The 14010-nt window shown below is 46.0% G+C and overlaps 1 protein-coding gene across 3 annotated transcripts in view; it reads right to left on the bottom strand.

Annotated features, from left to right (window-relative positions):
- Ppa2 (inorganic pyrophosphatase 2) overlaps positions 1-14010 on the bottom strand; it is an 84075-nt gene that overhangs the window by 41627 nt on the left and 28438 nt on the right. For all 3 annotated transcript variants that reach the window (XM_013121932.3, XM_013121933.3, XM_040751764.1), the window contains one exon: positions 8708-8827. In XM_013121932.3, the coding sequence (XP_012977386.1) occupies positions 8708-8827 (120 nt within the window). The remainder of the gene's footprint in view (positions 1-8707; positions 8828-14010) is intronic.

Here is a 14010-nt window from a genome sequence, read left to right on the forward strand (position 1 = left end):
TGAAGTTTTCTGTTTGTTGACTGGCTGACCTAATTCACCCTCACTACTCCACTTTCAATATTACCTATCAATTTAGTTTCCAATGTTGAAGAATTAAAAATATAATGAAATACTGTTAATTTTAGGGACATTTCTTCATAATCCTCCATACCAGAAAAAGATGGGGTTCCTTCCCCATTTCTGCCATTAGTGTTTCATATCTTCAGGCAAAGTTTGTACAGTAAGTAGTGTCACTTTTAACTTGAAAATACAGTATAATTTTAACAGGCGAGGAAACTGAACACTGTAAAACTTTGGGAATGCCCTCTAGTGGACGTTTAGGTGAATAACAGGGAAGAGAAAAGAAAAGGCTCAGACCAGTGAAGTATCAAGAGGGGAACACACACACTCTTCAACTAAGAAAAAAGGCAAACAGCCAGGGCGGTGGTGGCGCACGCCTTTAATCCCAGTACTCAGGAGGCAGAGGCAGGTAGAACTCTGTGAGTTCAAGGCCAGCCTGGTCTACAGAGCGAGTTCCAGGACAACCTCCAAAACAATACAGAGAAACCTTGTCTTGAAAAAGAAAAAAAAGAAAAGAAAAAAGAAATAAGGCAAACAGGACAAAATGGGCTAAAGACACAAACAGATGATTTGAGGAAAAAAATAATATGGATGACTTATACATTTAAGATCTCAGAACCACAAAAAAAGTACATTGCAACACTTTCTAAGAATTTATAGAGCTCCGACAACCCAAAATAGGAGGTAAGCTATTGCTCACCTGGAACCCTATATAATGCTGGTAAGAGTGTAAATTGTTATATTCTCTTATATGACTAATCTGAGAATATTAATAAAGTAGAATGGGTTTATAACGCACAATTCGATTCATAAACGTCTCTCTAGTATAGTGGTTCTCAACCTTCCCAATGCTGTAACCCTTTAATCAGTTCCTCATGTTGTGGTGACTCCCAACCATAACATAATTTTGCTATTGTTATGAATCATAATGTAAATATCTGTGTTTTCCAATGGTCTTAGGCGACCCCTGTGAAAGGGTTATTTGACCATCAAAGCAGTCGAAATCCATAAGGTGAGAACCATAGATCTAGTAGATAATCTAAAAATAAAAAGTCTTAGCATGGGACCAAGCAAAGAATAACAGAAAGCCACAAAAGACCTATTAAGAAATAATTGTAAATCTACAAATATGAAATCAGAATACATATTGATATGGCCTAAAACAAATTCTGGCTTTGCACCTTACAATCGATATCAACCAATATGCTTATAAACGCCATGCTCTGGCCCTTGGGTCTCCTGGAAAATCATTGAAAATGAAAAGAAACAGCTGTCCACACAGGCAGGTATTGACAAATTCTTGTTGATCATCTACGGTTCTCAACTCCGAATTAGAGTGAGAGAGAGCTACTCATCCCAATCTGAATTAAACTGGATCAAACTGGATGGACAGCCTATCGCCTTTCTCATCATCAGCTAACATGAGTGGCAACAGCTGCATCGCTGAGCTAACATTACTGAGAACCTACAAAGATGTCTGTTCCACTATGTTCATAGCAGCCTTATTTGTAATAGCCAGAACTTGGAAGCAACCTAGATGTCCCTCAACCGAAGAGTGGATAGAGAAAATGTGGCACATTTACACAATGGAGTACTATTCAGCAGAAAAAAAACAATGGAATCCTAAGATTTGCAGGCAAATGGATGACACTAGAAAAAAACATCCTGAGTGAGGTAACCCAGTTACAAAAAGAGAAACATGGCATGTACTCTCTCATATATGGATTTTAGACATAGATCTGGGGAGTGCCAGCCTACAATCCTATGGCCAGAGAGTCTGGGAAACAGAAACTTCATTCAGTGGCTGATCGAAGAAGAGGCAGACTCCCTCGGTTAAGTACTGAGCTGGACTCAAGAAATCCAGTAACAGAGAGGGAGGACTGATGACCAAAGGGATTAAGACTGGACTGGTTTAACCCCCAGAAACAGCTGACCTGACAAAGGTTAACTCTTGAATCCCAGGCATCAGCCTGGGAATCCAGCATGGGACTGATCAAGACCCCCTGAATGTGGGTGTCAGTGAGGAGGCCTAGGTAATCTATTGAGCCTTGGGCAGCAGATCAGTATTTATCCCGAGTATACACATGGACTTTGGACTCCCATCCAACAATGTGAGGTGCACTCTCACCCTGAACTCTTGGGGAAGGGTCTAGGCCCTGCCCTGGATGAAATGACAGACTATGGACACCCCCATGGAGGGCCTCGTCCTCCCTGGGGAAATGAGGGGATAATGGGAGGGGGGTTGGGGGAAGGGCATGGGAGGAGGGGAGGGAAAGGGAGAGGGACCTGGAACTGACTTGTGAAGCAACCTTGTTTCTTATCTAAATTTAAACTGAAAAAAAAAAAAAAAACCATTACTGAGAAGCAACTACAGAGCTCACCCTAGACCACCTGCTTCATGACAATAGCCTTTCTGGGCAAGAATCAATAATACAGATGAATAAACAGGCATAGAAAGATTGGATCTATTCTCTCAGGCTCTAAATATAACAAACACCACCTACCTAATGTTTGTGGTCAATGACTCAAATTTGTAAGGAAGTTTAAAATAATAAACACGTCAATACAGTATTCAGACTGAAAGCTGAATTTTAAAGTGAGACTAATTTTTTCATATTACCTACACAAGTGTTCTAAATATGTACTCCGAGAAAGAGATTACTGGAATGACCCTGTTAGACGTGGGTAAACTTAAATGTAAGTGCGAAAGATGATTTTTATTCAAGTCAGTCAAAGTTGGAGAGAAGCACTGCATGGGAGACCACAGGCAGCTAGAGGTCTAAGATGATGATGTCACGTTGGTGAGTCACGAGCTCACCGACGATAAGATTTCTATTTAGTGTTCTGCTTAAATGTCCTTCTAAGCAGCTGGCTTGCTAACTGTTCTCAACAAATATGCTGCTCAACCAAGACAAAACACAGGTGACCAATTAAACTTAATAATCATATGTGCTGGACCGGCTGGTTTTTGTGTGTCAATTTGACACAAGCTAGACTCCTCGGAGAGGAAAGAGGCTCTGCTGAGGACATGGCTGCATGGGATGCAGCTGTAAGGCATTCTCTCAACTCGTGATCAATGCAGACGGGCCCAGCCCATTGTGGGCTAGTAGCCCTGGGTTCTATAAGAAAGCAGGCTGAATCCAGGGCCACGGGGTTGTGTCATCCGGACCTGGACTGCTGCCCAGGGCTATGTCTCGGTCCTCGTCCTTGCTGCAGCCGCAGCCTGGGTTGATGTCTGTGACCCCAGTTACCACTGAAGATGGTGAGGGTAGAGCTGCACAGTTGGGTCTGGCCCTCACCTGCTGCAGCACTGGGGAGAGCTGGCCATGCTCCTCCCCAACTGCAGCGCTCAGGAGAGCGGACCCTGCACCTCACCTGGGCAACAAGGCAGAGCTGTCCCCAATGGCAGGGGTGTGGGTGAGCCAGCCCTGAAGGATGGAAAGTGGGAGAGCAGGAGAGCTAGCCCCACTGTCTGTCACCTGGTGTCACAGTCGAGGGAGCCATACCTCCCTCACCCCTCAGCACCTACCGAAGGTGGCACAAGCCAGTCCCAGGGAAACAAGATGGGGAGAGATGACTCTGCCCCTGGCCAGCTGCACTTGGGAGAAGGGGCCCTGCACCCCGCCAGAGCAGAACAGTAGGGCTGACCATATTGATTGGGGGGAAGGGGGAATGACACGCGAGGGATCTAGGAGATGTGGGTGAGGGAGAGAGAAGACCTCCCCTGTCCTCACCCCCCTCACCGCCTGTGGTTGGGGGGAGAGCAGGGCCTGCACCTGCCTCACCCAGACAGCAAAGTAGAGCTGGCCCTGTTGGTGGTGCCCCCCCCAGCTGAGTCAGCTGAGGGCATGAGAGCAGGAGAGATGGCAACCCCCTTCCCCCACACGCTCCCTACAACAACTGGGAAAGTAAGCCCTGCACCTTGTCTGGAAAAAAAAACCAGTAGAGCTGGCCCCTGTGGTGGGAGATGGGTCCCGGTGCTTGCTGCCTGCTGCATTGGCTGAGCTAGCCAGGGCAGTGCTGGAGAGCTCACCCAGGTGGTGACAAAGAGGGAAAGCTAGGACGCCGACCAACCCAGCTGCCACCCAGGCCCAGAACCGGGCCATCCCAGCATCCACCTCATCTGTGAGCTGCAGGAGCACGTGAAGGGGCTGAGCATGCAGATCTAAATCTGCAGCAACTCCATGACACAGGACAGCGGGGCATCTCAGCGAAGGCCCATTATCAACTCACAGCTGAAGCCAGAGGCCTCAGACCAGACCAAAAGACTCATAGCAACCAACACTGACAAGTAAAGGGTTTACTGTGTGACTCACTGGACCACGCTACGGCTTCCACACCGAGAAGTTTTGTTTTGTTTTCCGGGGGAGGTTGCAAGGGCAGAGGGTGGATGCAAGGGGACTGGGAGACCAGTGAGACTGGGATGAATAATGTGAAATACACCAGGAATCAATACAAATATTTTTAAAAGAAAGCAGGCTGAGCACGCCAGGGGAAGCAAGCCGGTAAGCAGCACCCCTCCATGGCTTCTGCATCAGCTCCTGCCTCCAGGTTCCTGCCCTGTTTTAAGTTCCTGTCTTGACTTTCTTCAATAACAAACAGCAATATAGAAGTGTAAGCCAAATAAACCCTTCTCTCCCCAACTTGCTTTTTGGTCATGGTATTTTGGCAGCATTAGAAATACTAAGACATGTACCTATGAGGCAAACACCCCTCAAGGAAGTCATTAACTTATGCATCCCAAGATGTTACTGTTGTGCACAGTGCTACATTCCTGTAATTCTAGGACTTTGGAAGCCTGGGGAAAGTGTTTTCAGTGAGCCTCATGAAACAAACACAAAATTACTGATAATCAGTTCAATGTATCGAGAATCAAATTGGTCCACTGAAATATAAGCACCAATAAACCAGAATTCCTGCATTCCACCTTCAAGAAACTGACAGTGAACAGGATGAGTTACAGTCAGTTATAATTTGGTGGGTATTTAGGAAAGGAAGGAGTAACGCATGGGAATAGTAAAGTTCATGAGGCAGGGTGAAAGATTTACAGCTTGAGAGACATCACAAAGGCTTGCACTAGAGCAAACATTCCAGCTGTGCGAGCTGGAAAGGGAGTCAGCTGGAGGGCGGGCTGGGATGAAGAAGAGGGAGGAGCTGGGAGGAGGGTGTAGAGGAAAGATGGAGACAGCCTCACAAGGGACCAGTAACTGGCTTTCCCTCTAAAGGCTGTCTGATCAATAACGAGACAAAAAAAAAAAAAAAGATATTATGTAGGACTATCCCTTGCCATGAGCAGTCTCTGCAATCTCAGCTTTTAAAAAAGTCCCATTAAGTTATTTTTATGTGGGAGATAACTAACATATGCAATCTTTAGTAACACTGTACTCAGTGAAGCACACTTGAGTGCGCACCCATGTGCACACACACACACACACACACACACACACACACACACACACACACAGACACACACACACAACCAGCTTGGGGTTTAAAAGAGTCTCTCTGGCTGAAAATGGAAGGAAGGACAGATGTGGTCCGTTCCATGCCCAGCCTCCCCTTAGCCACCTAACTCATCTCGTTTCCTGGACACGCTCAGCCTCCACCAACTCAGGCCCACACCAGGCACAGTTTCCCATGGCTGCACTCAGAATGTCCACTCTACTCCTTCCCTTGTTCCTTTTAGTTCTTTACCCAGACAATGGCAGTGCGTGGGGCTCTTCTGGCTGTCTAAATGGAAACACTCCTTTCACACCCCATAGCTTAATTCCCTGCCTTACTTTCCTCTCAGATCCTTTTTTCAGAATGAACTGTCTTCATTGTGTGTGGATGGCTGTCTTGTCTACATGTATGCACGTGTAGACAAGTGTGTGGCCGGTGCCCGGGAGGCCAGAAGAGGGCACTTGATCCCCTGGGACTTGGATGGTTGTGAGCCACCAAGTGGATGCTGGGATTTGAGCCTGGGACCTCTGGGAGAGCAGCCAGTGCTCTTAACCACTGAGCCACCTCCCCAGCCCCTTCTTCGATATTTTTAACCGTCTGACATTTCACCGTTTTGTTTACTGTCTGACTTTCTGTCTGGAATAAAAGTTCTCAAGGAATTTTATCCTTTCTATACCTGTACTCAGAACAAGAACAATCCCTGGCAAATAGCAAGCACCAGTGAGTGTCTGCCGAGTGAAGAGGCCTGTGGAGGCCAGAGATCAGAACAGTGAGTGTCTGCCGAGTGAAGAGGCCTGTGGAGGCCAGAGATCAGAACAGCAGACAACCTCAGGGACAGAGTGGGGAAGGTGGGGCCTTCCAGGGAGTCTTACAGGGCAAAGAGCAGGCCAAGCGCTTCAGACTTTAGTCTCCTATCAATACAAAACCACTCCAAGGTTCCTGTATGAGGAAACATTACCAGACTTCGTTGTCATAGAGATGGCTGTCCTACAAGTCTGTATTGTAGATCAGGCTAGCCTCAAATTTACAGAGGTTCCCCCTGCCTCTGCCTCCCAAGTGCTAGCCAGATCTTTGTTTCTAAAACATCATTTTAAGTGTCGATTGGAGTATGAAAATTACGTAATGGAGAATGCACAGTACACAGTAAATTAAGACATGGCCCCAGTTTAATTCACTTGAATTAAGAAAGGACATGCCTTTAATCCCAGAATTTGGAGGCAGAGGCTATTGGACCTCTGAGTTTAAGGCCAGCTTGGTCTACAGAGTGAGTTTCAGGACAGCCAGGACTACAGAGAGGAACTCTGTCTCAAAGGTACCCTCCACAGAAAGAACAACTGTATCTCACAGACTAGACCCGGGCAGGTAAGAACACCCTGAGAGTTCACACACACCCATAGCAGCACAAAAACACACCTGTTCTTTAAACAGAACCACAGAAGGGCCTCCCGGTTTCAGTCATCAGTCACACCCTCTCCTCTTCTCATCAGTAGATCTGCTGTGTTTGGTTCGCTTGCTAATTTTAGCAGGGCTGGGGTGAGTGGTGTGTAGAGTTGAGACCAGGCCTTACTATATATAACCTAGGCCGGCTTCAATAAGCCTCTTTCCTCAGCCTCCGAAGTGCTGAAGTTACAGGTATGGGCTACCATGCCCAGATTTGCTTTATTACTACTTTTAATAAAAGAATAGAATCAGTCCGAGTTAGCAGCGCTAACTGTGCTACATTTAACCAGTGACTTCCTTGTCAATTGCTCTAATACAGTGGTCCTCGACCTGAGGGCTGAGCATCCCCTTGACAAATCTCTTATCTCCAAAAATATTTAGACTACAGTTCATAACGGTAGCAAAGCTACAGTTATAAAGTAGCAATGAAAATAATTTTATGGTTGGGGCTCACCGCAGCATTAGGAGGGCTGATGACCACTGCCCCGAGGGCTAATCATCAAGATAAAATAACGGCTACTGATCCAGGGTGCTGTCCATCACACACTAGTCTAATGAAGCTGTCTCATGCAGCACGCGGCACAGCCACGTGCGGCACGTGCGCACGCTCTCTGCTCTGCAGACCATCTCAAGGTCACGGTACTGGCGTGACGGCCAGGCTCTCCAGCCTACCCACTCAGTCACTCATCACTAGGTGGGACCTCATGTCCACTTCCCAGTTTTCATACCCTTGTCTCTTAGCATATCACCCTCAAGAAGCAGCTCAAGAAATGAACATTAGTGTAGTCCCGAACTGCTCCACGTGGCCTGTCTCTGCTTTTGCCCGTAACTAGCTAGCTCCTTTGGCCCTCTTTCACCCACGCAGCCCCTCTCCCATAATCCCCTAAGCCCAATGGACCTGTTTTTAACCTTTCCCTGTTGCATCCAAGTGGGTGGCCAGCTTCATCAAAGGGAAACGGGATCTACGAAGAACAATTTTCCTTTCTTTGCATGTGAGTGTTTATCTAACCTGACATCTGTTTTTTTCAGCTGTCCTTTTCCTACGCGGTCCCCCATGTAAATTTTCATGTAATTAAAAATACATAAAAGTACAAACATTAAATTGCCACACAGCTGATGATTGAATGGGGCTTATGATCATAAAGGGAAAATGCTCCTCTACGTCTCCAAAGCCCAGACTTTGGAGCAGACAGACTGAGTTTTGACCACTAAGTAATCAGCAAGAGCTGCTGCTTCGGATGGTGAGGAAACTGAGGGGTAAGTGAAGGGGCAAGAGAGCAACATGGTTCCGCATCAGGAGTGAGGATGCCATCACACGTGCCTTGACCTCCTTGTCTTCCAGTCTGGATCCCAGACTTAAAGCACAGAGTTCCATCAGTGATGTAACTCAATTCATCTGTTAGATTTATTTTTTAAAAAATGCATCCTGACATACAGAAATGCAAACGAGAGCACGTGAAAGGAATGGCTAGATAGAGATTTGCTCAGAATTTTTCATTGACAACAGCTAAGCCTACAAAAAGAGATGTGCTGAAACGTCAACTGTCAATCTTCTACATGCCCGACTCCAAGAACCGGAGTGATGACTACATATGGTTTGAAGTAAAGTTGACTGGTACAGTTGAATGCCACGTTAAAAATTTGAAAGTCACAAATCTCTGAAACTGGTATGTTCTAGGAACTAATCTAAATTCAGGGAGCTCATAAGACTTACAGTGATTTCTTGAGAAGACATAAAAGTTTACCATTGTAACAGGGATGTTACCTGAGGGAGGGCCCCGTAATTCCATATATAGCCCTTGTGAGGGAAGATATTTGGTATATAGCGTGGCTTTCCATTCTTTGCATCTTGCTTAATGGGGTTCAGTGGCTCCTCAGTAGCAATCTAGGCAGAACACAAGGGAAGGCAGGGAGAGGAATGCAATGATTAGGCTTGTATACAAAGAACAGATTTTAAATCTACCATAATACGTCCAAATACTCACATCCCAACTTAATAATCAAAGGTGATTTAGGGTGAATTACATCAATTCTTATTAGCAGTTAACATATACCACGTAAAAAAACACACCTGGAAAGAAGACACTGGATTATATATTTAGGCTCAAATTTTTTTGTACACTGCATTATTTCCAATGAAAACAGTAAGATGAATGGAAAGCAGGGGAGTAAAAGTTAATCAATATTTTTGTTATTGTTGTTGCTATTCTTGGGGCTTTTACTGCCAACAGTCTTATGATACTATAGCTAACTCAAAGGTGTTTATCTATATGGTGAGCATCTAGAGATGGCCTCAAGGTTAAGGGCGCTCGCTCTGCAATCATATGAACCACAGAATTCAGATACCAACCCATGTAACAAGCCAGGTATCTCTGCAAACACTGAGAACCCAGGTCTGAGTGTGGTGGAGGTAGGACCACTGGGGTTCACTGACTCCCAGTGTAGAGGACACACAAACTTTATGTTCTGGAAGAGATGCTACCTGGCAGAACAAGCAAAGAATGATAGAGAGGCACACCCAACACCCTCTAGGGCCTCTGTAGCTCCTGCACACAGACACCCAAAGACACACACACACACACACAGACAGGCTCACACATGCATCTAAACAGGAAAAGAAGGACTAAAGTTATCACTGATTACTGACAACACAAATACATATGTAGAAAGCACTTAAGGTTACACACACACACACACACACACACAGAGAGAGAGAGAGAGAGAGAGAGAGAGAGCGATTACTAAATGACTGTGGTAAATTTGTAGGATATAAAATCAACACACAATCCCCACCCCAGGATTTCTGTATGCTACCAATGAACTGTTCAAAGCAGAAATCAAGAGACTATCCTATTTACAGCAAAACAGCAGTAAAACTCAGAGCACTTGGGAATAAATTTAAGGGAGGAAAAGGAATATTTGTTCCTACTGAAAAACATCAAAGGAGACACAAAAGGAAAGATGTCCAGCATTGGATTGAAGGAGATGATTCAGGATCACTGCAACCCACAGCAAAGTTCCAAAGTTCATTTAAAAAGAACAGAGATAGAAAGAGCAAACCTTGAAGTTTCCATGGAAATACACAGACACACGCATCCTAAAATGCTATGGCAATTATGAGCAAAGAGAAAAAATATCACTATCAATTCCCAACCACACAACAAAGTCAAATTCCGAAACAGACAGGTGAGAGCGAATACAGAAGGTTTCAGCAGAGGTGCTGGCAACACACGACAGGAAAAGACCACACTCCTGAAGAAGCTACAGTGGGAAAATAGCCTAAGCATGCGTGGAAGAACCAACTGAAGACGGATTCTTGAAATGTAAGGCGGAAACTGCCCAATGAGAAAACAGAAGGAAAGGACAAACTGGTGTGGACAACAACTTCTGGGATTGGACCACAAAACCACAGGCAATTAAAGTAAAAATAGACAAATGGAATTACATCAAATTGAAAAGCTTCGGCACAGCAAGGGAAACAACCAACAGAATAAGGACACAATATACTAGTGCATATTGTTTAAGCTGTGGGATGTTTGTTTAATGATGCAAACATGTGTGGCATTCTTTATGATGCATTTGCTTCACTCTGATGCTTTACCTGTCTACCCCTGAGTGGTCTAATAAAGAGCTGAATGGCCACTATCTAGGCAGGAGAGGGACAGGCGGAGATGCCAGGCAGAAAAAATAAATAGGAGGAGAAAAAGAGAAGAGGGAGGGGTGGGAAAAGAAGGAGAGGAGGACATCAGGGGCAGCTACACAGCAAGCAGCAGAATAAGAAGGAAAGAAAGGTATACAGAATGGAGAAATATAAAACCCTACAGACAGAAGGATGACCTGGTTATTAAGAAAAGCTGGCTAGAAATAAGCCAAGCTAAGGCCGGGCAGTCATAAGAAAGAATAAGTCTCTGGGGGATTATTTAGGAATGGGTGGCACCCTCCCACCTCCCCACCTCCCCACTCCCCACCCCCACCAAAGAGTTTTTAAAAAATCTACAATATACATCATGGGAGAAAATACATTTCAAATCATACATATGACAAGAGTTTAAAAGCCAAAATATGCAAGAAACTAAATAGCTAACCAGAAAAACAAAGCAAATAAACAAAAAGTATAATTATAAAATGGGGGCAGTAGACTTATTTCTCAAGAAGATATGCAAATGGTCAACAAGAATGAGAAAAAAAAATAGTCACTATATCTAACAGGAATATTCCAGTCAAAACAATAATGAGGAGACCAGCAAGATGGCTCAGACAGCAAAGGCATTTGATGTCAAAGCCTACATTTGGAGTACCAGGTACATCACACAATGGAGGGAAAGAACCAACTCCCAAAGGTTGTCCACCTATTTACACACACACAAATGTTTAATAACAATACCACAATGCAGGTTCACCTCACTCTAGTAAGAAAGACTATAATCAAAAAGACTACAGACACTAAGTGCTAGTAAAGATGCAGGGAAGGAAAGCCTATACTGCTGATGGAGGATAGCCTTGTCCACTGTTGAAGGAGGATAGCCTTGTACACTGTTGAGGGAGGATAGCCTTGTACACTGTTGAGGGGATAGCCTTGTCCACTGTTGAGGGAGGATAGCCTTGTCCACTGTTGAGGGGATAGCCTTGTCCACTGTTGAGGGGATAGCCTTGTCCACTGTTGAGAGGATAGCCTTGTCCACTGTTGAGGGAGGATAGCCTTGTCCACTGTTGAGGGAGGATGGCCTTGTCCACTGTTGAGGGGATGGCCTTGTACACTGTTGAGGGGATAGCATTGCACACTGTTGAGGGGATAGCCTTGTACACTGTTGAGGGAGGATAGCCTTGTACACTGTTGAGGGGATGGCCTTGTACACTGTTGAGGGGATAGCCTTGTACACTGTTGAGGGTGGATGGCCTTGTACACTGTTGAGAGGATAGCCTTGTCCACTGTTGAAGGAGGATGGCCTTGTACACTGTTGAGGGGATAGCCTTGTCCACTGTTGAGGGGATAACCTTGTACACTGTTGAGGGGATAGCCTTGTCCACTGTTGAGGGAGGATGGCCTTGTACACTGTTGAGGGAGGATAGCCTTGTACACTGTTGAGGGAGGATGGCCTTGTACACTGTTGAGGGGATAGCCTTGTACACTGTTGAGGGAGGATAGCCTTGTACACTGTTGAGGGAGGATAGCCTTGTACACTGTTGAGGGGATAGCCTTGTCCACTGTTGAGGGAGGATAGCCTTGTACACTGTTGAGGGGATAGCCTTGTACACTGTTGAAGGAGGATGGCCTTGTCCACTGTTGAGGGGATAGCCTTGTCCACTGTTGAGGGGATAGCCTTGTACACTGTTGAGTGGATAGCCTTGTCCACTTTTAAGGGGATAACCTTGTACACTGTTGAGGGGATAGCCTTGTACACTGTTGAGGGAGGATAGCCTTGTACACTGTTGAGGATGGCCTTGTACACTGTTGAGGGAGGATGGCCTTGTACACTGTTGAGGAGGATAGCCTTGTACACTGTTGAGGGAGGATAGCCTTGTACACTGTTGAGGGGATAGCCTTGTCCACTGTTGAGGGGATAGCCTTGTCCACTGTTGAGGGGATAGCCTTGTCCACTGTTGAGGGGAAAACCTTGTACACTGTTGAGGGGATAGTCTTGTCCACTGTTGAGGGAGGATAGCCTTCTACACTGTTGAGGGGATAGCCTTGTACACTGTTGAGGGAGGATGGCCTTGTACACTGTTGAGGGGATAGCCTTGTCCACTGTTGAGGGAGGATAGCCTTGTACACTGTTGAGGGGATAGCCTTGTACACTGTTGAGGGTGGATGGCCTTGTACACTGTTGAGAGGATAGCCTTGTCCACTGTTGAAGGAGGATGGCCTTGTACACTGTTGAGGGGATAGCCTTGTCCACTGTTGAGGGGATAACCTTGTACACTGTTGAGGGGATAGCCTTGTCCACTGTTGAGGGAGGATGGCCTTGTCCACTGTTGAGGGAGGATAGCCTTGTACACTGTTGAGGGAGGATGGCCTTGTACACTGTTGAGGGGATAGCCTTGTACACTGTTGAGGGAGGATAGCCTTGTACACTGTTGAGGGAGGATAGCCTTGTACACTGTTGAGGGGATAGCCTTGTCCACTGTTGAGGGAGGATAGCCTTGTACACTGTTGAGGGGATAGCCTTGTACACTGTTGAAGGAGGATGGCCTTGTCCACTGTTGAGGGGATAGCCTTGTCCACTGTTGAGGGGATAGCCTTGTACACTGTTGAGTGGATAGCCTTGTCCACTTTTAAGGGGATAACCTTGTACACTGTTGAGGGGATAGCCTTGTACACTGTTGAGGGAGGATAGCCTTGTACACTGTTGAGGATGGCCTTGTACACTGTTGAGGGAGGATGGCCTTGTACACTGTTGAGGAGGATAGCCTTGTACACTGTTGAGGGAGGATAGCCTTGTACACTGTTGAGGGGATAGCCTTGTCCACTGTTGAGGGGATAGCCTTGTCCACTGTTGAGGGGATAGCCTTGTCCACTGTTGAGGGGAAAACCTTGTACACTGTTGAGGGGATAGTCTTGTCCACTGTTGAGGGAGGATAGCCTTCTACACTGTTGAGGGGATAGCCTTGTACACTGTTGAGGGAGGATGGCCTTGTACACTGTTGAGGGAGGATAGCCTTGTACACTGTTGAGGGGATAGCCTTGTCCACTGTTGAGGGGATAGCCTTGTCCACTGTTGAGGGGATAGCCTTGTACACTGTTGAAGGAGGATGGCCTTGTACACTGTTGAGGGGATAGTCTTGTACACTGTTGAGGGAGGATGGCCTTGTACACTGTTGAGGAGGATAGCCTAGTACACTGTTGAGGGAGGATAGCCTTGTACACTGTTGAGGGGATGGCCTTGTACACTGTTGAGGGGATGGCCTTGTACACTGTTGAGGGGATAGCCTTGTACACTGTTGAGGGAGGATAGCCTTGTCCACTGTTGAGGGGATGGCCTTGTCCACTGTTAAGGGGATAGCCTTGTACACTGTTGAGGGGATAGCCTGGTACACTGTTAAAGGAACAGAAATTAATACAGCCATCAA

Source organism: Mesocricetus auratus, unplaced genomic scaffold (assembly GCF_017639785.1).
Source record: "Mesocricetus auratus isolate SY011 unplaced genomic scaffold, BCM_Maur_2.0 Super-Scaffold_100009, whole genome shotgun sequence".
Taxonomy (NCBI): domain Eukaryota; kingdom Metazoa; phylum Chordata; class Mammalia; order Rodentia; family Cricetidae; genus Mesocricetus; species Mesocricetus auratus.